Source organism: Idiotropiscis lumnitzeri, chromosome 9 (genome assembly GCF_059441095.1).
Source record: "Idiotropiscis lumnitzeri isolate Australia: NSW breed Sydney's pygmy pipehorse chromosome 9, RoL_Ilum_1.0, whole genome shotgun sequence".
Taxonomy (NCBI): Eukaryota; Metazoa; Chordata; class Actinopteri; order Syngnathiformes; family Syngnathidae; genus Idiotropiscis; species Idiotropiscis lumnitzeri.
This window is the reverse complement of record NC_142399.1, coordinates 5,067,810-5,093,368: the sequence shown is the minus strand read 5'-3', so window position 1 is coordinate 5,093,368 and position 25,559 is coordinate 5,067,810. Positions and strand designations below refer to the sequence as shown.

The window sequence follows — 25,559 nt, the reverse complement described above, 5'->3', positions numbered from 1 at the left end:
TTCTCAAATTAAACGACGAAACAAATTTGAAAACATTCTTACATTACCGAATTCTGCCACATGATGTCGTTGTTAAACTTCCACGACCTGCCAAGGCTACGTGACGTCACACGTCAACACAAACGGCACCTCAAGCTAAAGCTAACAGCTTGAAGGTACGATGTTTGTCGTCAAAAACCGAATCAAATTCAGCCCGCTCGGCATCGCCACGACGAGGCTGCTCTCTTCGAGTCCGGCCGAGAACCCTGTCGTGTTTCTGGACATCGAGGCGGACGATGAGCCGCTGGGGAGAATCATCATTCAGGTAGCTAGCTAGTTAGCAAGCTAGCCATCTTGTAGCATGATTAGCTTGTCTTTGGTGTCTCCTGCAGGACGCCAATGAACTCATGTGCTTCTTTTGGTGTTTATTTTGCAGCTCAATGCAGACGTGGTGCCAAAGACTGCGGGTATAGTCACCATTATAAGGCCATTCCATCTGTGTTCAAACTAATAAACGTGCTTTATTTCCTAGAGAACTTCAGAGCTTTGTGTACAGGAGAGCATGGCTTTGGCTACAAGGGGTGTGTGTTCCACAGGATCATACCACAGTTCATGTGTCAGGTCAATTTACTGTCACGCTGACTTGAAAAGTGACTTTGCTGTTTCTTTCTAATTTTGACACTGTGTGTCACAGGGAGGAGATTTCACCAAACACAACGGCACCGGAGGGAAATCGATATATGGAAAAAACTTCAAGGATGAGAACTTTAAGTTAAAACACACCGGAGCAGGTGCGTCTCACACTTTTGTTTTATGATAGGCACTTTTTATGAATTTTGGGTTCTCTAGAAGTCAAACTTGGTTTATATGATGATCCAAACCTGCGAACAGTAAATCCTTGCACATTTGTATCCGCTAATTCACCTATTTGTTTTTTTTTTTAAATAACAATAATAATATTGCTTAACATTAGTTTTTTTCCTTTGTCTTCATATCTTTTGCTGTGGTTACAAAATGGATCCCACATACACAATATCCGGGTCACATGTTTTCGCACCCTTGTGATTAAAATGAGCAATTTCAGGCAACAAACACATCTTATTCTTTTTGCAAGCACTGCATACAATACAAGGAAGTTGCAATACTTATCATTTGCAGAGCGTTTATAATTGTCTTTAACTGTACAACATTGTATGTCCACTAGATGGCAGTACTGAATTTTCCTGTCTGCTATTTTCATTCACCAACTAAATGAATGACCTACCTACCCTAATGAAATGATTTTTTTGCAATGCATTTTTATGTATTTATTTATTTGTTTTTTTACAATAGTCATCTCAAACATTGTTTGTTTTCGTTGTCTGCAGGGACTCTGTCAATGGCCAACTCTGGCCCAAACACCAATGGCTCCCAGTTCTTTATCAGCACCACAAAAACCGAATGGTAAAACCTTCATCTTTAATGCATTCTTTACAGAATCTTTTGCCACTGGACACTTTTTTTGCTGTAGACAGAAAACATGTTGGTGGCAAAAGATGAAAATTAGACTGGTATTTAGTTTACACTTAGATGAGATGCAAATCTTTGTAGATTTTTCTGACATGAAAACCCGACGGGTGAATAACAAGCAAATGTGACGCTGAGAGAAAAGTGAAAATCAATCGCCACCATTGCCCACAAAAATATTTGGAAGTTTTATGGTCTGAAGAGACAAGGAAAAAGAAAAGGGTCTGCTCATGTTTCCCAACATACTATCAAGCTCATCTTTATAGTGGAAAGCCGATATTATCCCATGGAAAGTTTAAAAGAAAAGTTTTAAAATTCCCTGAAATTTGCACCTCGTAATAGAATCCTTTTGTTTTGTCGGCAGGCTGGATGGCAAACACGTGGTGTTCGGACAGGTAACCTCGGGTATGGACGTGGTCTCAAAAATGGAAGCCTTTGGTTTACACGATGGCGGTGTGATCAAAAAAATAGTTGTGGTAGATTGCGGCCAAGTGAAATAGAGTCCCGAGCGGCACTTGGGATAAAAGGACTTCTCCGAATTGTTTGCGTCTTGTGTGCCTTTCTCGCTTCATTCATCTAATGTGTTGACAAGTCCAGGGTCGTGCTTTTTAATCCAAATCTTCACATTGTGCAATTCCCCCACCACTTCCTGCCAAATAAACGTCCAATGTTCCCGCTCACATTGGCTCGTGCCCCCGCTGCTTTGCAACCTTCCTGGAAAACAGCCAGAGGCTTTTTTTAGACACCACCGCTTCCTGTCCATCCCAGCAGGAAGTGACATCAGGTGACATCCTTGCGCTGGTTTCAATCGTCCGCACCAGAAAAGGTCTTTGGGCTGATGGTGCATCTTATCAAGTTGGTGCTTCATGAAAGTAAATAATAGAGACGTTTTTTTTTTTTTATTTCTCCTGCACGACCCCCCCGTCAAATAAAAACCATCTGCATGCCAGCGTTTGTTTGCGTTCTCACGTTACATGGTTGCCGTGGAGACGCTGGCACATTGTTCCGGCTTGAGATGTTGTAACAAACTTGACAGAATTTGGGCCCCCACCCTGGCTTTGAACATGGCTGGAAACTCAATAACATCTTCACTCATGCTTGGTTTTTACAGCAAGGAAATCTGTTCTTTAGTCACGCTTTTTTATTTTGACAATTGTATTTTAGAACATTTCTATTTCTGATTTTTTTTTTTTAAACAAATAATGATAATTTTACAACATCGTGCAAAATTAAATATAATTAAGACTACGTTGGTCATCTTTATGAGATGCGTTATTTATTTTTAAATGTGTTTAAATGTTATTTTTCAATAATTATTGGCAATATATCTAAAAACACCTCAAATTTATAATAATTTATTGTTGTAGTGCATGAAACGATACAATTTTCGTTATATAATCAAATACAAATAAAAGGGTGTCCATTTGAAGCGCAACAATTTTTTTTCATAAATGTATTAATAAAAAAGTGCATTATAGATATTATTAATTTCAAGCAATCGACAGTGCATGCAATACATTTTAATTATTATTTTTTTTAATTTAATTAATGGTACTTCGTTACACAATATAAGAATAACAAAAAAAAACAAAAAGAAATATGAGCATGTCTTTGGTTCATTTTTTTTTTCTTCTTGATTTGAGAGTCTTGAGGTTTGTTTTTTGTAACAACAAATGTAAACAAGGATGACATTTTCATCACATTAATGTTGGAAAAGATTTAGAAATGATAATATAATGTCTCATTACGTCACAAAACTGACAATTCAAACGATATGTTGACCTTTTATATCCACTGCATTTCATGGGAACATCTTCTTCCATAAATTCTGAATATTTGGACAATTTCGCAAAGTCGCGAAACTGGAAATCAAAAATTAAATAAAAAATGATAATCAAATAATTTGATTCTTGATTAATTGTTGATTAATTATTGTATTTCTGTACTTACTAGAATTGATAGATTATGAAACAGTTATTACAAAGTCATGGAAACAATTTGGTGTAGTAATTATGACCCGCAGTTTATATGTTACTTTTATGGCATGACCAAAATAGCCGCTCATGCCCACGATGTGTTGATCCAAACAAACAAAACCAAACAGACGGCAGACTTTCAGCCAGACTTTTATTCATCAAAATAAACATCACTAGAGCACTAAAAAAAAAAAAATTCCTAGCTAACAAATAAGGCACATTTTGGAATGCCGTTTCATGGACATGAAAAACAGACCCACAGTCGGTCGACTCTCGGAACCCATGAATGTCCTTTGTCTCAGAAAAACTCCCAAGAGTCGTTTTTTTTTTTTTTTTTTTTCCTGTTGGTTTTTTTTAAAATGTGTTGCAATGTCGTGTAGCAAGTGACACACACATTTCGTTGTTAACACACGACATACATTCCGTAAATAGTATTCAAAAGGCTGTAAATGTAATACTGCAACGGCAAAAAAAAACAAAAAAAAAAACAAGAACGGTATTTAAATAGGAACATGTGTAACATTGCACAAACGTAATACTTCATTGGACACTCATGCACATGCAAACTCTCACTAGTTCTTTGTCGTGAGCTAACAGCTAGCGATAACACTGGAACATCCCATAATAGATCAGCTCGAGACGAGCTGCGTCTCACAGTTTTAACGTGCTCATTACAGTGGCGACGAGACATTCTGCATGTTAACACAATATCATACCTTTTAGCCACGGAACCATTATACTTTTGTATACCAGCTTTTAATTAGTAACGCTAATGCAGGTTATTTGACTTGGGAAAAAAAAAAAAAAACACAAAACAACTTGTAATTGAGAAAGATTATGTACCAGCTTTTTGTTTTTTTCTTTTTTAATAACAATCTAAGTAGGCATCAATATTTTCTTCTGTCATGTAAATTTGTTTGCATATTCTATACAAAAAGTGATGTAAAAAAAAAAAAATCCATAAATACTTCTGCAGATTATTGTCAAACATCCAAGAAGAAACAAAACTCCCAGCGAGGCTTACTTCTCAGCAAAGGCCCTTCTTCATACAAACGCACACACACGCACTCTCGCACACACAAAAGGCTTTAATATTGCATAACACTTCCAAAATGACGGCCATCAAATATATACATAAACATTCATTCATAAAATATTTGTCAGAACTCGAGTTAGGTTGCTATAAAATTTTCTACGTTTTGCAAAATACACACATACTCATATACGCTTGTTTTTTTTAATAGGATAGATATATATATATATATATATATATTGAAAGCTAATAGAAAAGTCAAGTATAAATGTGAATTCAAGACAAAAGAAGAGTTTTTTGTTGTTGATGTTTTTACTGCTCCCGTTTGCTCCTGATGTGCCGTTTACATCGTCACCAGGCGGACTTTTCAACTACGTTAAACGCTACACTACGGTTATGTCAAAAAGGCATCACTGGCGCACTGCGGTGTGTTCAAAAGGCCGTCAGGTGTCTTCACAGTGCTGGGGTGTTGAACCATTGTCCTCGAGATATATACTGTCAAGTGATTACAATTTTTTCTTGGAAAGAATGTGGAAAAAAAATATTAAGTATATTCCAATTAAAAGATTCATTTTTTTGAATGCTTTATTAAATTAAAATTAATCTCCGAAGTTATCATTTTTAACTTTGACTGCTGTAATATGTGTGTATTATGTTATTGTCAAATTCAATCAACATTTTATTTTTGAAGAGAACTTACAAAAATGTATTGTTCCCAATGATGAAAATGAGAATAAACCTATCTCAAGCAGGTTTCATCCGAGCCGATGCATTATGGGAAACGTAGGACTTAGGACATCATTGCTACACTTGCTGCTTCGGTCTGAACAAATTCAACTTTTCTTCCTCAATGTGACTTACTTTTACAGGGCAGGCACATCATTTGTCATAAGCGAGACATTGTGGGTGTCTACCATACAATCGAGCATTTTGTCACTTCAAGTCTCAGTTTGCGAGGATTCCAAAAATGTTTAGTGTTGTCAAGACGCTCAAACAACAATGTACACTCCAGGATAAAGTGTACTGTTCACGTTTATCACGGCTATTCATTCATCTTAAAGACCCTGTAAAGTGAATTCAGAGATGTTTTTGATAACTGTTGGAAATATGAAGACTGAGAACTACATTATGTCTTACTCAGTTGTGGAAATTGAAAGTTTAACTGTTTTTCACTATTTATATTTTCCTGATATTTTTATGTGGCTAAAAAACGGTACAGAGACATAATTTCAAGTTTGACATTGGTGCAGTTAGCATGCAGTTAGCTAGCTAGGCTAGCTACATTATGTCAACATCCTAACAAACGAACAAAATATGTTGGAATGCGAAGCATCGTGGGTATATAACCAGCATAAAGTATGTGTTGAACTATCTGTCATGTGGTGGTGAGCCACGGGCTGAATGACGTGCGTCGCCGTGTTTAATAAAACCCAAGTGTCTGTCATGTGGACGTACACGCCGACACATACTCGAGCGAGGCTTCCAAAACCTGTTAGCTCGCAAGCTAGCTGCTGGCTAGCGCCTCTCGTCAGGAAAGCCCCGCAACAACTCGCTGGGATAAAGTCCAGCTACTGGAGGAGTTAGGAAGATTCAAAGAAAGATGCGACATTTAGTGTTATTTTGATTGACAGTTAAGCGAAGTGTGGTTTAAGCACAGCCGAGACGGTAGTTTGATTTCATTGAGTTTTTTTGTAGCCTCATTTTATATAATTGGAGATTTGTATTAATCATTCAAATTTGTCAGGCTTCCCTCAGACAATTTTATTTTCGCTTTACGGGGACTTAAATCAGTAGGAAAGTACATTGCACTTGATAACTGTAGGGAGAGCCCTCGAGCAAAAACTTCCACTATTTTTCATTATTTTAACTTTTGCACACCTCCAACTCAATTTCTGACCACACTTTTATGTCATTTCACACGTGCTATGCATCACAGTGAACACATCTAATGCACCACTTTGACTTCTCCTAATTGTTTCTTGAACTCATCCAAGGCACAAACACGATATTACAGTATTGAAAAAAAATAACACGACTGCCATTTGCAGAGCTATAAAAAATTAATTATAAAAATATTTTCCATGATAATGATCCTAAGGCAGGTTTCTGTCAGTTGGAAATATAGAATATCTGTAGTTGATACTATTTTATACATGTAAAGTTAGAAGTATTTGAAAGTAATCCCCTCCCCACGCAAAACCAATGTTGTTTCGTTCCATAAATCCTTACACTCCACGGAAGTGTCTGAAAACAAAATAGAACGATACGATTTACTTATGTGAGTAAAGTCATAAAATGACAAGAATAAAGTTGAAATTCGTAAAATCAACATTACAGTACTACAAAAGAATTCATTTGTAATATGATGAGAAAAAGATATTTTTACAGAATATTACAATTTTAGTTGTAGCATGACTTTTTTTTGTTTGTTATATGAGTTTGGTGAAATCACATTTTTTTGCCATTGTCTGTGTTTTTGTTCATTTTTGCAATGTTTTGATTCGATTTTATCGTTTTATATTGTCTTGTTTGCGCGTTAGTTTCATCCGGACCTGCTCTCATCGGTGGTGTTCCTTGTGTCAACCAATCAGCTCGCGTCATATTCAGGTATGTCTCGTCCGTTTGCTGGTTTTTATTTTCCCTGGTCGGTTAATTTTTTTTTTTTTTGTCACACTTGACCCGCATCACAAAAACTTTCCTCTGTAAAAGATTTCCAAAAATGATGCCACTTGAGTTACATAATTTTCGTTGCTGAAATAGTCTTGTGATTATCACATCAATCTTTTTTGCGAAATATTACAACTGAAGTTACCCAACTTTGTTTGGAGGCGTGCCTAAAACATTTTTGTAACCTTATAATGTTTGTTTTTTTTTATGTTTGGAGTTCAATCTCAATTAGTATTTTAAGTATTATTTTTTTTTCTCGCAATAACATCACCACCACAGTGTTGGAACGTAACATTTTTTTTCTCTTAATATCACCACTTAGGTCTCGTAACATATTTTTTTTTCTTTCTTTCCTTTGTAACTTTAACTTTTTCCTCATAGGCAGGGGTGGGCAAACTTTTTTATTGGCGGGCCACAATGGGTTCTAAAATTTGACCGAGGGGCCGGACCAGGAGCAGATGGATGGAGTGTTTTGGTCACCTAACCTCATCGGAGAAAAAAAAACACTTAATTTTAAATGAACGTGAAGAAAAGCATTACAACAATATATATGTCTTTGAAAAACCACAGTATTTAGAAAATTAAACATTGACAAGTTTTATTCATTTAATTTTTTTCAAGTTCGGCGGGCCGGATTAAAACGTTTAATGGGTTGCATGTGGCCCGCGGGCCATAGTTTGCCTACGCCTGCCCTAAGGTTTCCTTCGTGTCACGATGACTCCATCACCCCTCCCTGTCTTCATGTTTTCTTTCTGTTTTGTTCTTGACCAGCCTTTAAACGACCGCTTTCCTGCCAACCTTCATCAACCCTCTCTGCACTTTTGTATTATCCCACAATCAGCTGTTGCAACAAAACCTTGACTATTTCCCATTTAGTTCCACTGCCTCCAGCAAGCATGAAACCGGCACTAAACCCTTCTTCAAACAACCACAAGTAAATTCCGTCTCTGCATGATGAGTAAATCTTGTTTTAAAGACTGAATGGATGGTCACGTGACACAATGGAGCGATACTAAGCCTACAGTAGTTTCTAAAGACATGTGGAAGCAATTGCACAACAATGCGGAATACAAACAAACAAAAAAAAAATACTTTTTTTTTTTCCTGTCCCAGTTCAACTTCAAATTGCACACTAGACAATAAGAAAATAAATAGGCCACATGTAAGCTTGGGATGTACGGCACATTATCCCTCAGTTAATTCACAGTTAATAAAGATGTGCTGTTGACCCTAAATGTCGCGTTTGCGTAGATACATACACAATGCACGGACACACTTCACTCGACAGGGAAATGGAAGGCGGATTTTTGTAAACACAAAAGGTGACAACCCCCAAAATGAGGTATAAAAAAAATGAGCCGAATGAGAAAATGCTTGAGTGGGCTTTCCTGCACAAGAAGCTGATTTACACAAATGGATTCATTCCTCATGAATGTCATCTCTGAACACCGTTACGAGATTTGAGGATGGATGGAGCGGAGGATGACTGGGAAAGCGCTCTTGGCTCTCGGACCACTGCGACAGGAGACGTTTATTGCACACGGCGGCAGTAGTAACCCAGGACTTTACATTTCTCACACAGGTGTTGCGGGTGCTCTTTGCTCTGGTCGGACACGTCCAGGCCGTCCGGCTTCTCCAACGGACGCTGCGGGCGCAAAACGCACACAAGAGCACGACTGAGTAAGGATCAACACGTCGTAAATCTTGGCATGTTTATTGGGCCTATTGGGTTTGGATTCCCGCCCACGTTTTCAGCTGGCGAATAAAAACACAGATATGCACCAATTTAACAACGTGGCAAAAAAGAAAAAATAAATAAATCAAGTATTCTTTTGATACGGGGCAACTACCTTGACCGTATATAGCAATTACTCTTCCACTAAGTGGCCCAACAAAAGGAAATTTGTTCTGATATCTGTGCACTGGTGACATAAAAGCATGAAAACCATTATGCAATTTTATAAAATTGAGGTTTTGGTTGTTTGTAAACACAATCATGACATTTGGGAATCTCAAAATGGACTTTTTTGTTCTGTGTAAAGCAACCAAAGTAATTGCTTTTTGCATGTACAAATTGCGGGTATGTTAAATGTAGATGTTAAATTTTAAACCTGCATTGTCATAATTCAAAAATAAGTGGGGAAAAAAATCCTTCCAAAAAAAAAAAAAATAATATATATATATATATATATATATATATATATATGCAATTTTTTAAACTATTAGTGACCATTTTTCTTATAGCTTTAAGATATTTTTTTCTGGTAATTTTGGAACGCCAACTATTTTTTCCCGTAATTATTATGACGTGTCACATTTGTAATTTTTTTTCTCTTGTAATTTTTCGAGTTTCTTACCAACATTCAGATATTTCCTCTTCATACGCCGATCTCGTAACATTTCAACTTTTTCTCGTGGTATTACCACTCTCGACAAATTTCTACGAAAGTCATAAATATGGCTTTTGTCTTGAAACAGTGTTCCTTTTTATTTATTCTAACAGAACAACGTTTTCCTTGCTCGCTCCTCACTTTTGTCTTACTGCAGACCAGTATAACTTTTTTTTTAAGTAATCCAAAAAAAACGTTTTTGTTTTTTTTCCTCTCATTATATTAGGCCCAGCTGAATGCAACTGTTTAGACAACATTATCGCCTGCATGCAACTTTTTAAAACCCAATTTCAAAAGTGGTTTTATTCTGTTGTTTTTTGTGCGACTGATGAACGGTGACGCCTGATTTATGGGATGATGTTTTTAAAGGTTTGTATGTTTTCCGATGATGTTTCAGACATTGTGTTAGTTCGTAAATCTCGTTTGTCTTGGCTCTCATTTCGCTTGTCTTAATGGGGCAGCATTGACCGAACAGCCGTACGATTTAGTGTCGTTTCTGAGTGTTCCTGCTCGGAGTCATCTGTCTTTAAAGATGTTAAGCAGAGCCTCTTTTTCAGCTGCTTTTATGTGGATGATTGGTGGACTATTATTTGCAACGTGAGGCGGGGGGGCCGGGGGGCGGGTGGGGGTGTTGCACGGTCCCACAGTCTGTGGAAGTTATGCGCTTGATCTGAAATGCCAAATATACCACCGACTGACTGAGTGGCCTCGCTATTTCCCTCATCTCATGCATATGGATGCGATTGGAAAGGGCATATTTAGTCCCTTGATGGCGATTGGCGGCTGCCGTGAGGGGAATAGAATCACTCAACGAGTGGAATGAGCTTTTTCTCACATGAAACAAATGACGTTGAGTCAAAGTGATTCACTTCATGGAAACAAGATGGTTTGGTGAGATGAAAATGAAAGCCGAGGATAACGAAAGCGAGATGCCTCGTCCGAAATACGTTGTCTTTTTTTTTTTCTAGGCATTGTTACGTTGTCATACGCTGCCTGCACGGCAGACGTGGTATCTGGAAAGCTTCTGGACATTAAAGAGTCGAACATAGAAGGGGAGGAACATGTTGGTGAAAACTTTGATTTTAAAGAAGTCGGCATGTTCCTCTTGGTACTCGGGCTGCCTCGCACATTCTAAAAATGAAGCACGGCAGAGATTGGTATTGTTGAGCGGGCCCTCAAGCGGTAGTCCTCATTTAATTAGGGATGTGGAATTGGAAAAATGTGCATTAGTATCATAAATCATAAAAGATGAAGTGTTTGGGATGAATATCTCTTCTTTCTCAGGAGCGAGTCTTGTTCTGCAGCCGTAGGCCTGTGAGGAACATTTGTGTTTGATTAATACAATTTCATGCGGGTTTCATTTACTAAGAGGGGAATTCCAGCAGTTCCTGAGCACAATTACGCAAGAGCTCCTCATAGATAGGCGCATCCTAAATAAGGAAATGCTTATTTTAGGATTTGGATGGAATCCAGGAAATGCAATTAGTTTACAGCAAGATGGTTTAGTGTAAAAAAAAAAAAAAAAAGCTAAATTAATTGTCGATGCTGTGATTTTTATTACATTTTAAATGGGACCATATGTGATATCCTCGAGTCAAGGTCACACCGTCCGAAAATCATGTTTGCCTGGCAGAGCCCTCACAAGAAACATGAACCTATCTGAAGTCATCTACTTAAAGCCATCTCAGGTCAAAATCATAAAAATTGTTGTCTTGACAAGGAGAAATAATAGTGTCCCGAAAAGCGAAATAAAACGTCAATCTTTCGACTGCATAGTCAGCTCAGGTTTCAAGAGTCAAAAGTCTGGTGAGATGGGAAGAAATGTTTTGAGTTCAATTTTTTTTTAATAGCATGAATCTTGGAAAAGAAAAAAAAATAAAATTAAAAAACAAAGAAATATATATATATATATATATATATATATATTTTTTTTTTTTTTCATTGAAATTTTTAGAGTGTAAGTAAAAGGGTTAAGGCTGTCTTACCTGCTTGTGTGGGTAGACGTTGATGTGGCACTTGATACATTCTTGTCCCATGTTGGCCCACGAGTTACCGCTCATCCACTTCCTCTTACACTTTGGGCACTTGTACTCACCAAAGCATCTCTTCTTGCCCTGGTAGGGGGTCAGGCCTTCTCCTTTGGGTCGGGCCTGCGCAGAACAAAGCCATAGAAATTAAATCCACCCCAAATGTTTCCCCCTTCCATCTCATTCAGCCGCAGAGTAACAATGATAATATTTGACCAACGGGCGTGTCTGTCATTTCACTGCTAATATAACTGTCAGGTTCGCCAATGTGACATTTCATAAACAGACCATCAATGAAAAGAAAGACGCTCAAAATTTGGCTTGCAAGGAGAGCGAAGAGAAAGACTGAATCGAAAGCTTGTCTCTTTGCATTCTGATCATATCTCTCCGTTCCCTCCCTTTTATTAATTTCCAGAAGTCCCTAAACATGGGTGTCTTCACTATCTACGCAAGCAGCTGAAGACACATGAAGTTGTTTTTCTGTGTGCACGTCTTTGAAAGATTACTTTATACATGTGATCAAAGCATTACTCAGCAGAAACATCTCAGTCTCGTCACAACCTCTTCACTTCAAAACATTGCATTGCCACACACCGATAAGAGAGGTGGAGGCCATTATATCCAAACAATAAAGCAAATGTGCGATCGCTATTTCATAATTACTCTTTCAATAACAATCCTCACCAATCTCCCACACACGCAGTTGGCTCAGCGTGTGCTTGTGTAAATGACGCACACTCGCATCGCAGCTGGATGAGGAAATCATTCCTACGATTCCCGTGAGGGAGATGATGGGGAACAGTCGCCCGAGAGAAATCGAGCTGGGAGGGGCACGCTTCCCTGATTCCATGTTGGAAACGTGATTTAGGCCACTACGAGGGAGGGAATCCACTCGCTCTCGCAAAGAAAATGTATGGATGTCGTCAAGAAGATCATTCGATCCCAGCAGTTGCTAAATTGGACCTCACTCGCTGAAGAAAAGAAAAACCAAGTCATGAAGTAATCATCGCAAAGGATGGAAAAATATTGGTGTACACTAGAGAAAACGTAGAATAACAGTAACTCCCTCTATCTGCATTTTTATCCACATTGGAAGCAAAATTAAGTGGTCCACAAAGTTACCCAGAAATTTGGTTCTGGAGTTTTTGCACCTTCTTGTGAAATAAACAACAAACCTGATGAACCAAATATTTACGTTGCAGTTTCACACTGGATGGGGGTAATCAGTGCATTGTTACGTTCCCTGCAAGACTTCACATTGCTTTCATTAGTGGCTGTGACATTGGACACATATTTTGAGGATGGTATAGGGTCATGAGTGTGGGGGTGCACTGCACATTCCCGGGCTTTCCCTCGTTCGTCCCACTTCGTGTGTGAGTAATAGCAAGTCTAATCAGCAGCATCTGGCGCTGTCTTAACAGACGTCAACGCTTTGCATCAGCACCGGCCAAGGCGGCCATAAGCACCAACGGCTGTGCTTCCATGTGGCCCCCGAAACCGAATGACCTCAAGCCCTCCTTTGCCCAACCCAACCTCACTCACTGTCAGGCGTCAGCCTCGCATCTCCCTCGCCCTGACGGCACGCAAGCTGGAAAATGTGACTTTGCATTAAACAAGACAAGTGTGATGACGTTTTGTTTGGGTGCACTCTGTCTATTTAGACATTGCCATTGCAAGTCCTCTTTATTAAAGTATACAGTGGATATAAAAAGTCTACACACCCTTGGTAAAATGGGAGGCTGCTCGGAGACCTACAGCAACATTCAAGAATTTCTGGCTGTTTTCTACATGGGACAAGAATCTCGGACAGAAAAAACTAACTGAAAATACAATTTACGTAGCTAAAACTAACTATGATTACAGCGACAATGTCATTCATTTTTGTGTTTATCAATTAATCTCATAAACGAGGTCTTTGGCGTTGATTTTAAACGCATTTCTTTCCATTTTAACGGCACCGCATTTTCCGGAAGAGGATGCAGTTGAACAGTCGTCTGGGAGTTGTAGTCTTCTTTATGTGTGTAGCGCAGAACCGACGTCAGCAAGCAGCAGCCAATAACAGAAGAGCTAGCAGATGACGTCGCTCATAGGAGACGAATTTGCGTGTGTCTTTTGGGTCGAATTGCTCACCTGCTCTCGCTTCAAAATGCAACGCAAGGTAAAAGTGCTTTCCTTTTTTGTTTCATTCATGAAAAAAAATCTGTACAGTACACAAAATAACAGTACACCGTACAAATGGGTTTAATACTTCTCAACAAGAATTCAATCCACAAATCCAGTTTAGAAATTGGCGACAAGGGATCGTAGGTTCATTTAATTAGTGTGCATTCATGCATGCACCTAACTTGTGAAGCGTCATCATGCACTGCACTCATTGTAATTCAGAAGCTGTATTCTCAAAATGTTTTCAAAGTATTATTTTTGTTGAATTTTAAAATACAGTATTTAGCATGGTGTTTTACTAATCTTGTACAACACCAAACTAAAAATAAGCGGATTTGAAAAAAAATATATTAACACTAACAAAGTTGTCCTGAAAACTAATTTAAACTAATTAAATTTAGAAGAAAAAACTAACTCAAGACTAACTATAATTAAAATTCCAAAATTAACCCTGAGCCAGGACCAATTTTGATTTGAGGCCATGTCCAAGAAATAAGAGTGATGCATAAATTCCCGGACCTTTATCTGGAGCTATATTGAAAGTGCTTCTGAGGCCAGTGCCACTACCTTTCACCCAGTAAGTATTGTGTGTAGCAGAGCCAACATTTAAACGAAGAATCAGCAAAGTTTGTCGAAAAAAGAAAACAAAACATTCTTGAGTTGAGGTAAACACAGTCGGCCAATTAACTTAAAAAGAAGCGATCAGGAGCACCCGGCATATTACCTGCAGCCGTCAAACTTTGACCACAGTTTAAGGAAAGCAAACAGCCACTCATTATTTTCAGTACAACTCCCCTGCATGCTGCAACCACAGCAGGACAGAAAAAGCTCTCCTCGGGATCATTCCTCTCTGGCTCCACGCTGCTTCCAAGCTCCAATCTTGACTTTTGGCCTCGCTGCGCACTCCGTCTGCAGCTGTATGTTTTCAGAGGGGATAAAGCTCCCTTTGGAAGATGCTCATAATGTGCACATAACCAACAAATCCTCTGCGACTTGATGACTAATTGCTTTTGATTCAAGCAGATTCACTCGGTGTACAGAAAAGCAGTCCAAAACATATGACTAACTGGAATGAATAGAATATAAATTCACATTAGTGTCACACACTAAAAGTGCCTCGCCCTCATGTGCTAACGAGACTATAAATTTTAGAATACAGCGTCATGAAAAGAACGTTTCAGCAAGTTATTCATAGGCATTTGTTTTGTCTCATTTTCCATGCATGAATTTAAAATAGTAAAATATTCCTCCAGGTCGTTCATTCGCATTTAACCAGAAGAGGTTGATTTTTTTTGTTTTACAGTAACTAATACACTAGTAACTGAGATCATCATCGACTAGCTTTTGTATTGCACTAATTTGATTAATCCCACAGGACTTTGCAATTGAGTGCAGTTTCTCTACCTAGTGACAAGTTGACCTTGGTAAATGTCATGTGTTCGCCAAAAAAAAAAAATAGAAATGTATGCTCACACATTAGAACAATGTATCATTCTGTACCATTAAAGTAGTTGACAAAAACAATTAGGTTCCAATGATAAGGCGAGCTAAATTTAAACTGTTTACTGTCTTTGATTTTTTCCAACGATATTTGTCCTGGGTTGAGCTCTAAAGTACTTTTACCAACACACACAATTAGAATAGCATCCAATGCGATCCGATTAAATTTGTTTGATTAATTTTTTTAGCGAAAATTAACAATCAATTGCAGCTCAACTTCCCTCGGCCGATGTCACGTTTCGACAGCAAACTAGTTGAAACTGAATCGACGCTTTTGCTTCAAACAGCTATTAATAATAATTCCCTACGTTTTACGACCAAATAATGAATTCTTATGCCCATCTCTATGACAAAGTATTCCTTTCTGACTGTGTTGGCGTTTAGCTCCACTGCCTGTGTTGAGTCGTCAGATCTTTGTAAGACGCTGCCTATCGTAGACGTCCATGAAGACCACGCTGATGTTTTCAACAGGCACCGTCACTTTTGCATGTTTTCACTGACCACCCAAATATGATGTCGCAAAAAACATCTGGACTCATGTGCCTCAACGCGCCTGTTCTTTGGCAGACGAATGCAATCATTTGGCCTTTTGAACAAATACGTCTAAACAGAATTTTCATTTCACTCTGCGGGTGACAACTCAAACTCCTCCGCCGAGCGCGCAACAAAATGTTTTTAGTTCAGCTCGATTTCCAGCAAAATAAGCGCGTCACCTCAGCTCTGGAGTAACGTTTACAAAAACAGTCGTAATATGCACGCAAGCCGTGGCCACTTGAATGGGATTGCGTCATTGCATTGCGCCAAACTGGAGGTGAGCCTGCACTGGAGGCGCTGTTTGGCTTTCTCGGCGCAGCTCAAGTCAGTCAAGCCGATCTGAGAGCTAAGTGGGCTTATGTGAGCCGCTAAGTGTGTTAGTGGCGGGGCCGGCGCTTTAGAACAATTTATCGCTCCAACGGTTTGGGTTCAAGGCGATGCCGTTGTTGTTGATGCTCGTGTTTTATTGTGTCACACGGACAGTGGCGGCTCACCTCGAGTCAATGTTTGTTTTTGCATCGGAATCCAGAGATGAAAGTCGGTGCTGAGCACAGTGTCCAAAGAGAGGACCGTTACAAGACAACTTATCGTTCTTTGGTACACACGCGCTCACACACACACCGAGATTTAGTCGACTGTTAAATGAGGCATGTACCACAAACACACATTCACTGATGCAATCTGAATGCAAAACATGGCCACACGCAAGCACATGCAAACACACTGCCACAGTCCCGCTCGCCTCCTGTTACCCTTAAACACACACACACACACACACACACCAACAACAACACACGCTGCACAAGTTCCACTTCCACAGCTTTCCGTCCTCTTTTGAGACAACTGCCGTACTCCCACTCGGCCCCCTACTAGATGACACGATTCCAAAAGCTTTTATCGCAGGATTCGTGACATTATGAATGCAATAAATAGAAGAAATACTGACAGTAAAACCAACCGCAAAAAATAAAATAAAAATTGAAACGGAACAGGAGGGAGCAAATGAAGCCTCTTGCTTTGTGTCCCACTCAAGGCCTCAAAACGGACTTTAAAACAGAATTCCGCCGATTCCGCTCGGTGCTTGTGCAGCATTCGACGTCTCGTAAATGAAAAAAAAAAGTCATTGTTAAACTGACTGACAATGCGAGCGGCATTTTTACTTGTATTTTCTCTTCACACATGAAGAGTTGCACCGATGGGACAAGAAGACCTCGCCAAAATATTTGTAGCCTCGAAGCGCATAGCTTCGGTCCAACGTGTGCGTGAATCAATTTCATACGTACAAGCGTGCACATTGTCTTAGGCAAAGTTGAGCGCCATTGACTCCATGATTGGCTCCTCCAGACTCCCTTCTGTTCCTCTTGTCTTTTTCTTGGCAGTAATTAAAGTCAAAAAAAGAAAACAAAAAAATATATATATATATCGCTTAGAACGGTGAGAAAAATCGTAAACTAGCGCTTTCACTTTTCGCAGCCATGGTTTTAAGTAGAAGCGGTGCATGTCAGCTAGCGACGGTGGATAAATGTTGACTTTAATTCAATTAAATTTGGTTGTGTTTCTTTCTTGTAATGAGGTCTTAAATAAAATAAGTGACATGGAATTCAGGACTGTACGTGGTAGAGATGTTTGACTCGTGGAGGGGTTCATTGGAAAATGTCTCCCCCTGTAAGAGGTTCCTGGAACTAGAAGGTTTGGGAACCCCCAGACCTGGTTGAGTTTAGTCCCTCAACTGATTCGCGTGTCTTGTCATGATCGATGTGCCGACTGAATTTTTGTGATTATTGCTAGAACTGCTGACTGGCACCATTTGGTTTGACCTCTCCAAGAGCTCACGTCTGCAAAATGTGTATGCCCACTATAAAACGTTTAGAGATTTGAGGAATTTTTAGATATCTTAAAATTACCAAACAGGTGAGTCAAAGTAAACCGTACTGAAACAAGAAAAAAAAAAAAATGTAGTCGCAACAGGGCCTTCGCATGGCCCGGTGCTTGGACCCTAACAGGACCCACGGTCATCTGAGCCAAGTGAAGGATGGAGATGGAGGAAGTCTAAATCAGAAGCAGATGGCCTCCGTGGGGGTTGAACTGGAGAAAACGTCGTAAAAATCAATGCTCTGCTTTCAATTAAGTCATACATTTTTTGAAAGGTGGGGGGGTGGCGGGACAGGAGGGGGTAACGAACCGCTGTAGCTGCGGTCACTACTACACGGTATTAGACTCATTATCATGCAGAGGAATGTGGGGACAAATCTCCTGTTTATTAAAAAAAAAAAAAAAAAAAGCAATTAGGAATCAGAAATTTGCATTTTAAGCCGTCCATTTGATGCTAACTTCATGGTATGATCCTGTCTAGACGACAGACACCCTTTGGTGAGGTTCTAAAACGGCTTCCAGCTAATATCGTGTACTTCATTTCAAGTGACACAATCCAGGGATCCAAGTTTGCTTAGCTAATGAGCCGTTCGCAAATCCGCTCCAAAAAAGATGTCTGATGACCGACAACCAGGCCTTCGGGGTGAAGGGATCCCGCATTTTGTCTGGGATCATGCATTCCAAAGCGAAAGGAATGACCAAACGGACGGACACCAGACTCGACACTCCCTCGACCTAACCTTCCAATGTGAACTCTTAATCCTTTGTCTCCAATACCCCGGCTAGTCCTGTCTCCGTTTAATATTAGACGTCCCGTCCAGGTCTAAACCGAGAGCAAACATTCCCGCAACCCAGATCACAACTCTCAAGGTTGGAATGTCTCGCTTTGTCTAAATATTCGAGAAGACATCTTACCTACGGTTGTTTTAGGCTCGGGGTATTGGCAGCAGTCCGTGCGTGGATGATAAACGCGGAAAGAAACTGCTGACTGAGCTTTTAAGCGACTGTAAAATCTGTTCGGTGTCAGGAAACAATGTTGAGACTTTGTTGTAACGGTAAGACACCGCTTTCGAGCTTTCCGATTTGATTTCTAGTTGGAAAAGTGCAGAACAGCTGATATTACACCGGACTTGATTCATTCAGCCAGTCAGTTCTAAGTAAGACTAAAAAGAGTCACAGCCAAAGACAGATCGAAAAGGAAAAGTCAAAAAGTGAGATGTTCAAAGAAATATCAGCAAAAATATGAACAAGCATTTCCAGGAAAGAGAAGAAATCATTTTCTGTCTGGAAAAATCGTTCTTAATAAATCGCGATCCCGAAGGGGGGGTGACAATCGCGGGGGATACTGGCGACGACGTGTTCCTGTGACTGTGAGGCTTTTCTGCAACAATTTCTGTTATCAGCGCGCTATTCTCGTTTTGTTATTTAATTCATGCTCATAAATATATCAGGATAGCATCAAGATAATTTGGCCTCAAGTCGTGTCGTCCTTCCTCAAGCTTAGTTATTTATCTTTCCAAGAACTTTTGGACAATTTTATGCTCGTATCTGTTCCAGACAATGCCCCAGTCCAAAAAACGTGGTTCTTTGCAAATCTTTTACTCTCCCCCAGAGTTGTTTCCACTTCAGACTTGTATTTTGCTCGCGGCCCATAGTGGAGTTCGTTGACATTTAATTTCGTGTTCATAATATTTGAATAGTGGCATATTGTGCATTTCCGAATATAAACCTTTTCAATATAACAAAGCAACGACTCCTTTAGCCGAAGCTCGTCTCTTTATTAGCGTTTGACATTCTTTGGCATGGCTCGATGTTCCCATCACAACAAAAAGAAGAGTTATACGGTCATCACTGCACCCAGACAGGTCAGTGAGTCACAAGAAAAACTTCCCATTGAGTGGCGCGTAAGATGCTGTCAAGAATCGACGCCTGAAGTTGTTTTGTCCGACCACAACACAGATGTGTTGGGAAAGCTATACTTGCAAAAAAAAAATAAAAGATTCGGAGAGCACACTCGTTTTTTTGGGGGGGGGTTGACCGCATCCAAAACAATTGTAATGTGAATCATGAAAAATGTGCCACAACAAAGCGTTCTGTCGGAATGGGGCGAGGAACATTGTTTTGTGTCACTAGAGTGCTAATCGATTGTTTGGAGTATTGCAGTCCGATTGCGCATTTTGGAAGAATCTTGGCGTATTAGCGAGCAAGGGATGTTAGGAGGCGCCGTGTTTTGTCCAGACTATAAAACAAAAACAACCAATGAATAGTTTGATGTCATTGTGGTTTTAATCGGGATTGGCTGATCTGCTTGGGTCATTTTGTTTTTGAGTTTACTGAGTCTGAAGGAAATCGCGGGGTCAGGAAAAAGGGCACCTACAGGGTGAATCACTTCTGGCAGTTTCATGTTTTCTGACTTTGCCGCCTTGCTTTGCTGTTTAGCATTTCACATTTCGGTCTTGCAAACTTGGTTCCATCTGATATCTCTTGGACAAAATCTCCAGAACAACTATGTCTCTGAAGGACCCCTGGGAACCGCTCCATCTTCATCTTCATCCAAAATGGCACTCTTCTATGTCCTTTTGGACATGGGATCTTGAGATTTATTTCTTGTGTCCACTCAGAATAGACAATCCTACCAAAATTCATGTTGCTAAGTGAAACTGCCGACAGAATAGGACTGAACGATTTATCGTTATAGGATCAAAATTGCGATCTCAGACAACGCGATTTTGAGATTGCCGAAGCACGTCAAACTAACCAGTGGCGTACTGATTTAAGAAAAACATTTTTTTTTAAAATGTTCAGATCGGAACACGTAAACGGCTGACGTCATCATGACGAAGAGGCTCGATGTCAAACGTATATTAAATATTTATAATTCCAACAATAATGATTGTAATAATGTAATGATGATTTTATTGACAATGTACCAAGAAAATGTACATTAATACGAAATATAAAAGAATTTGGGGTTTTCGCAAGCGCATTTTCATATACACAATTACACATAAATCCAAAATTATACTTGACAGAAAGTAGTTTTTAAAAACGGGAAAGAACTGCACCTCTCAAAAAACCTCTTTAGTCTCCTTGCATTATTAAAGTAATATATTTTATTGTTTTCAATTGTAATGGCCTTTTTTTTGTTGTGTTTGTAAATGTCACTGTTCGTCTTGAAGAAAATCACAAATTAAATCAAAATTGCAATATCTGTCAGGAAAAATTACAGCACAATTTTTCTCCTAAAATCGTTCAGCCCTACGACAGAAGTCAAATTTTCTATTGACCGGTCCTTGCATGGACTATCAGTACCCGCATGCGCCGGACACCAGAACATTTCCAGAATAAAGCGGTGAAGATGCGGTCATCAGCTGAGAGCCCAAGCGAAGCTTTGCAGATGGCCACTGCTTCAAGTCTCACCCAAAAAAAAAAAAATGACCCTGTGACCACCTCAGCTGTGTCCCACTGCACACAGAACAAGCTTTTTTTTTATTGGCTGTTTCCGCTGCTGGACTTAACATCCCCGAGCCAGGGCCAAAATCTCAGACAGGTGCATTATGGGAGGCTGTTTATCAATCCCGCCATGTACGACAAGCTCTAAATACAACCACTGTTTTTCCTGCGCATCTTTTTCACCAGTAGACGCCTCCTTTGCGGGTGCAGCTGTCTCTTTCAACTGCGTGCGAAGAAAAGTGGCTGAGGCTGAAAGTGACAAGGGTGGTGGTGGTGGGGGGGGGTTAACAGGTGTGCCGTTCAAAGTGATCAATCTGCACTTACTCCAGCACAATGGCTCCTTGTTTATGCAAACAATCGCTTCCTGAACGAGGCTGTTCAATTGAGACGGACAATGCGAGGGCAAACACAGCCCAGTTGTGTTCAATTATTTGTCCGAGGCGCATGTTAAATGAGGAAAAATTGTCATTTGTGGGTCAAACGTTTTGAGAAGCAGTTGAAAACGGACAGATGAAGGATTTTTGTCAGGTTGCGATGTGCAATCGCGATATTTGATGCTACAGTATCTTAAATGATGATAAATTCTACATCACCATCCAGTCCTGAAATATTTTCCTTACCACTAGACTAGACGGTTAACCTCGGATTAAGATATGTACAGTGAAAAATACCGACCAAAACCCAGCGTCAGATTCAATTACCCGCATGTACAATAATGAGTTCAAACATCATTTTCGATGTTTGTGACAACATCTTTTACGACGACCACGTGCAGGCTGACAAAGCGTAATCACTTTCCTCAAACGCTCTACGCTGTTGGAAACAATTATGAGCGGTCTTACAACACAAAAGCATTTTTTTTTTATCTGCTTTAATCCTGCTTCGCTGGCGTCGGGCCCGACACTCCTGGGCCGCTCCGATCGCTAGCTGCTAGCATCTGGAAACCATCAGGGTAAACAAAGGAGGAGCGGAGGAGCTTCGGCTCCGCTCTGCCCTTCTCCGCATCCCCCAGGACATCAACACAAGAACACCAAACCGGGCCCAGAACCGACAGTGTGTGTATGGGAGACCGCTATTTGTTTTGGCCGCCGTTCATCATGAGATAGATTTTCAGATACAGCAAATGAGGTTCAAGTCCTCCGCGTTTGCTCGACTCTTTTGTTTTCTCATTTAGCGTAGCATTTCTGATAAGTCCTCTAATTGCTCCAACGTGGTTTCAGTTCGCTTGTTCGCCGTGGGTGCTACAAGAAACTGGATGTGGTTTGAACCCAAAACCAGTTTGTAAAACAAATACCCAGGCTTTAAACATGCCTGATTCTTCAGACTTATTTTTTTTAGCCTTTCAGTGAACATGCATCTTTTAATCATATGCTTTGCCTCCGCAAGATGTGGTTCATGTCGCTTTTAATCCACCACCGGAGGAATGCAATGTAACATTCGTATGCACATTCTTTTACATTCACTGTGGTGATAAAGCACAAGTTCCATGTTGATTTTGTCAAGAACAAAGTACACGCAATGTCCGAAAATAACTAAACTAAGCCTGTTGAAACGGGTAAGAAGACATTGTTGTCAAGTACAATGAAATACTTTAAATAAGAAAGTACGAGTTCTATTAGTGAAATAGCTTAGCCTCTGGAGTACAATCAGTAGTTAGCGTAAAGAAAAGTTCAAAGCCGGTTGCCAGTAAAATCCAACACATTCTTTGTTTGTGGTGATAAGACTCAAGCCGCATGCTAATGTTAGTTAATGCTAATAAAGTTTGAAAATAAACAGATAACAACTTCAATAGTTAAACTTCCTATCATTCCTTTGTATAGAAAGTTGAATCGAATCAGAAATGATTCAACTCCAGCTGTGTAATCCTTGTAACAAGTCATCGATCATATCAACTGTTTATAAAACTATATAAAAAGCTTAACGTAATGAAGCTACAATTCCATTAGCTAAGTAACCTAGCTGACCTTGTGAAATCAATAAACAGAAGTGTTGCCACTCTTAAAAGTTGTCTTTAAAAAAATATATCCGTCGAAACTTTCGCTGCGGAAACATTACAAAAAGACATCTGGCACCTATCGTTTCAATCATTTAAATAACGATGACCCAGATTTGTTAGCTAATTAGCTTAGCTGCCAGACTACAATCCGTTGTGTTAGCAGGAGGAAAAGCCAAACTCCAGTGACCAGTGAAATGAATTTGCTTTCTAAAAGTGCAGCAGGAGTTCAGCAATAGTTTACTGTTGCTGTGCAAACTGAATATTGCCCACCAGTCACCCAAATAGAAAGTCTGGTAGCAGCTATAAACTAGCTAGCGCCGGTGTTTAGCGCCACAGCCCCAATATAAATGCTTACATATAATCCTGTAAAATGTCAGTCTAATATTATTTGAATAAATAAAAACTTGTGACAACCATTATTTATTTTGGGGAATATGAGCAAGCGACTCATTTGCACAATACGACTTCCAATTTTAAGTCTCTACTTCAACCTGCGGCTCAGGGCGCTATTCTTAAAAAAAAAAAAAAAAAAAAAAAAATCATAATCTGTAAATTCTTGGTTTTATTTGTACGTGCGCATTTCATAACACTTTTAAAAGCAGCTCGCTCACAATAGCGCCCAGCAGTTGTTCTCAGGTCTAAATATGCTCGTGTGTAGCTGGGTTTATCCTCTCTTATGCCTGTCATAAACAACAGTGAACAAAAGGGGGGTGGAAAATGAACACACGGGAAGAAGCCACAACAATATTCACATCCAAGCATTTAAAAACAGGATTACAATCACACATGCCAGTCTTACAGTTTACAGCAAAATCTGAATAATATGAAGGCGACCATGCTTAGCTTGGGTGACAAGTTTTCCCTCGGAGTTCAACTACTGAGGTCAACCGTTGTAATAAATGACTTTCGTCACTCATGTTGATACAACAGTACGTGAAAAAAAATTTCCAGACACTGAACAGTTTAAGAGTAAAAGTCTCCTGCAATGCAATTGTTCAGTCTCATACATGCAAAATTCTTTTTTTTTTTCTTGCAAGGATCTCAAACCAGAACAAGCATCTAAGATTTAATATTTCCCGCCACGGATTCCTGTAAAGTCCTGTAAAATATCCTATTGGCATATCACATACAGTATGTTTAGTCTCTCTGCTGACATGCTGAGTGATCACATGGTTGGGGGGGGAGGGGCTTAAATGAAGACAGCTGGACTAAAGTTAAAGCATCCCGCATCGATCAGTCATGTAGATACAGCGTAAAGGGGCTTCGCCAGGGGCTAAAAAAGATCTTTAGTAGTTTCAAATGTCATCGAAACAATTGCAGCCGAAAACTGACGTATGTAATAATAATGCAAGCAAACATAAAACATCATTTTTATGCGTAAACAGTCTTGGTTGCTTTTTTTTTTTTTTTTTTAAACCTTTTTCAGGTTATGTAAAACACTTTATGTTTCAATTACGATGACCATATTAGAATATGCGGCACTGTTGACTTAGATTAGACCCAATCTCTTCTAAATCTTCTTTAATTATTACAAATGAAAGTTACAATTTGTTGCTGTTTTGATAAACTCAAGGTGGAGTTTTCATATTGAACGCAGCTGTGTTCTGTCTCCTAACGAAATACTTACTTAGCCTGCAATTTGGCTTTTGTTTGTGGGGGATACGAACCGGGCCAGCCCACGAACAGCGAAAATTTGCATAGAATTGACGACCATTGAAATGCATTGGGGGGGGGGACAAACAAATGTTTTTTTTTTAATCCCCACAAAGTTGAATATTTTGATAAACATCGATTTTTTTTCCATTTTCCACAAAAATTGGGAAATTGTTTGAGCATGAGTGGGTATAAAAAAAAATACTGCAAAATATACGTGCCCAACCACATGAAATCATTTATTTAGTAATATACTTGAGTCACTTCACACTAGTTTACAAACAAATACTGGACATGAGCTTTAGTTTAGTTAGATTTCGGGTGAAATTTCCCGAAAATAAGAAGTACTCTAACCTTGAAAAGAGAACTTCATTTGTCCTTCTCTAAAACGTTTGCATGCACATCCAACACTTTTCTAACCCGGTGCTGGACGGCAAAATTCACAACAAGTGTTTGATCCAAGGACATCCACTTCTATTCCTTTTATTACTAAAAACTAAAACATTAAATAGGTGGACAGTCAAAAGTTTCGAGAAAGTCAAATTAGGTCCACTTGTAAAGTCCGTCGTGCATTTCACGTTCATCGTGAAACTTCACCCTGGAGTCCAATTCCCTTTTCTGTTTCTGTGAGTAGCGCGCACGTGTGTATGCATTTATTTCTGGGTGTGCATCTCAATGGAGCCCTACGTCACTCACGTCCAAGACAGCTGCAGATGCATATCGCCATGCCAAGCCAATGCTTCTTCCCAGATTCCTAGATTTCCACAACCCAGCTTCCCTAATTGGCCACGGATCTCATGTCTCATGTTC

General features: G+C 39.5%; 3 protein-coding genes across 4 annotated transcripts in view; 2 read left to right on the top strand and 1 right to left on the bottom strand.

Moving 5' to 3' along the window:
- Nucleotides 1–90: 90 nt before the first annotated feature.
- On the top strand, nt 91–5,247 carry ppifa (peptidylprolyl isomerase Fa). Its single transcript, XM_088305276.1, has 6 exons — nt 91–304; nt 416–446; nt 512–600; nt 674–770; nt 1,347–1,422; nt 1,850–5,247. Exons 1-6 carry the CDS (start codon nt 161–163, stop codon nt 1,983–1,985), a joined length of 573 nt encoding a protein of 190 aa, XP_088161402.1. The 5' UTR covers nt 91–160; the 3' UTR covers nt 1,986–5,247.
- Nucleotides 3,596–25,559, bottom strand: part of zcchc24 (zinc finger, CCHC domain containing 24) — a 40,640-nt gene continuing 18,676 nt past the window's right edge. Inside the window, exons 3-4 of the mRNA XM_088305274.1 lie at nt 11,537–11,701; nt 3,596–8,806 (exon numbers count right to left, since the gene is read on the bottom strand). Of these exons, the coding sequence (XP_088161400.1) occupies nt 8,693–8,806; nt 11,537–11,701 (279 nt within the window). The 3' untranslated portion in view covers nt 3,596–8,692. The remainder of the gene's footprint in view (nt 8,807–11,536; nt 11,702–25,559) is intronic.
- LOC148329951 (annexin A4-like) overlaps nt 13,720–25,559 on the top strand; it is a 38,218-nt gene continuing 26,378 nt past the window's right edge. The window contains exon 1 of one of the 2 annotated variants that reach the window (XM_088305272.1): nt 13,720–13,736. The gene's annotated coding sequence lies outside the window, so the exon portion shown is untranslated. The remainder of the gene's footprint in view (nt 13,737–25,559) is intronic. The other variant, XM_088305273.1, reaches the window with a different exon arrangement.

Bases quoted from the DNA above. Each gene is read 5' to 3' on its own strand.
- ppifa (XM_088305276.1), top strand. From the start codon at position 161: ATGTTTGTCGTCAAAAACCGAATCAAATTCAGCCCGCTCGGCATCGCC. The intron at 305-415 runs GTAGCTAGCTAG...TTTATTTTGCAG, and splicing joins TGGGGAGAATCATCATTCAG to CTCAATGCAGACGTGGTGCC. The intron at 771-1,346 runs GTGCGTCTCACA...CGTTGTCTGCAG, and splicing joins GTTAAAACACACCGGAGCAG to GGACTCTGTCAATGGCCAAC.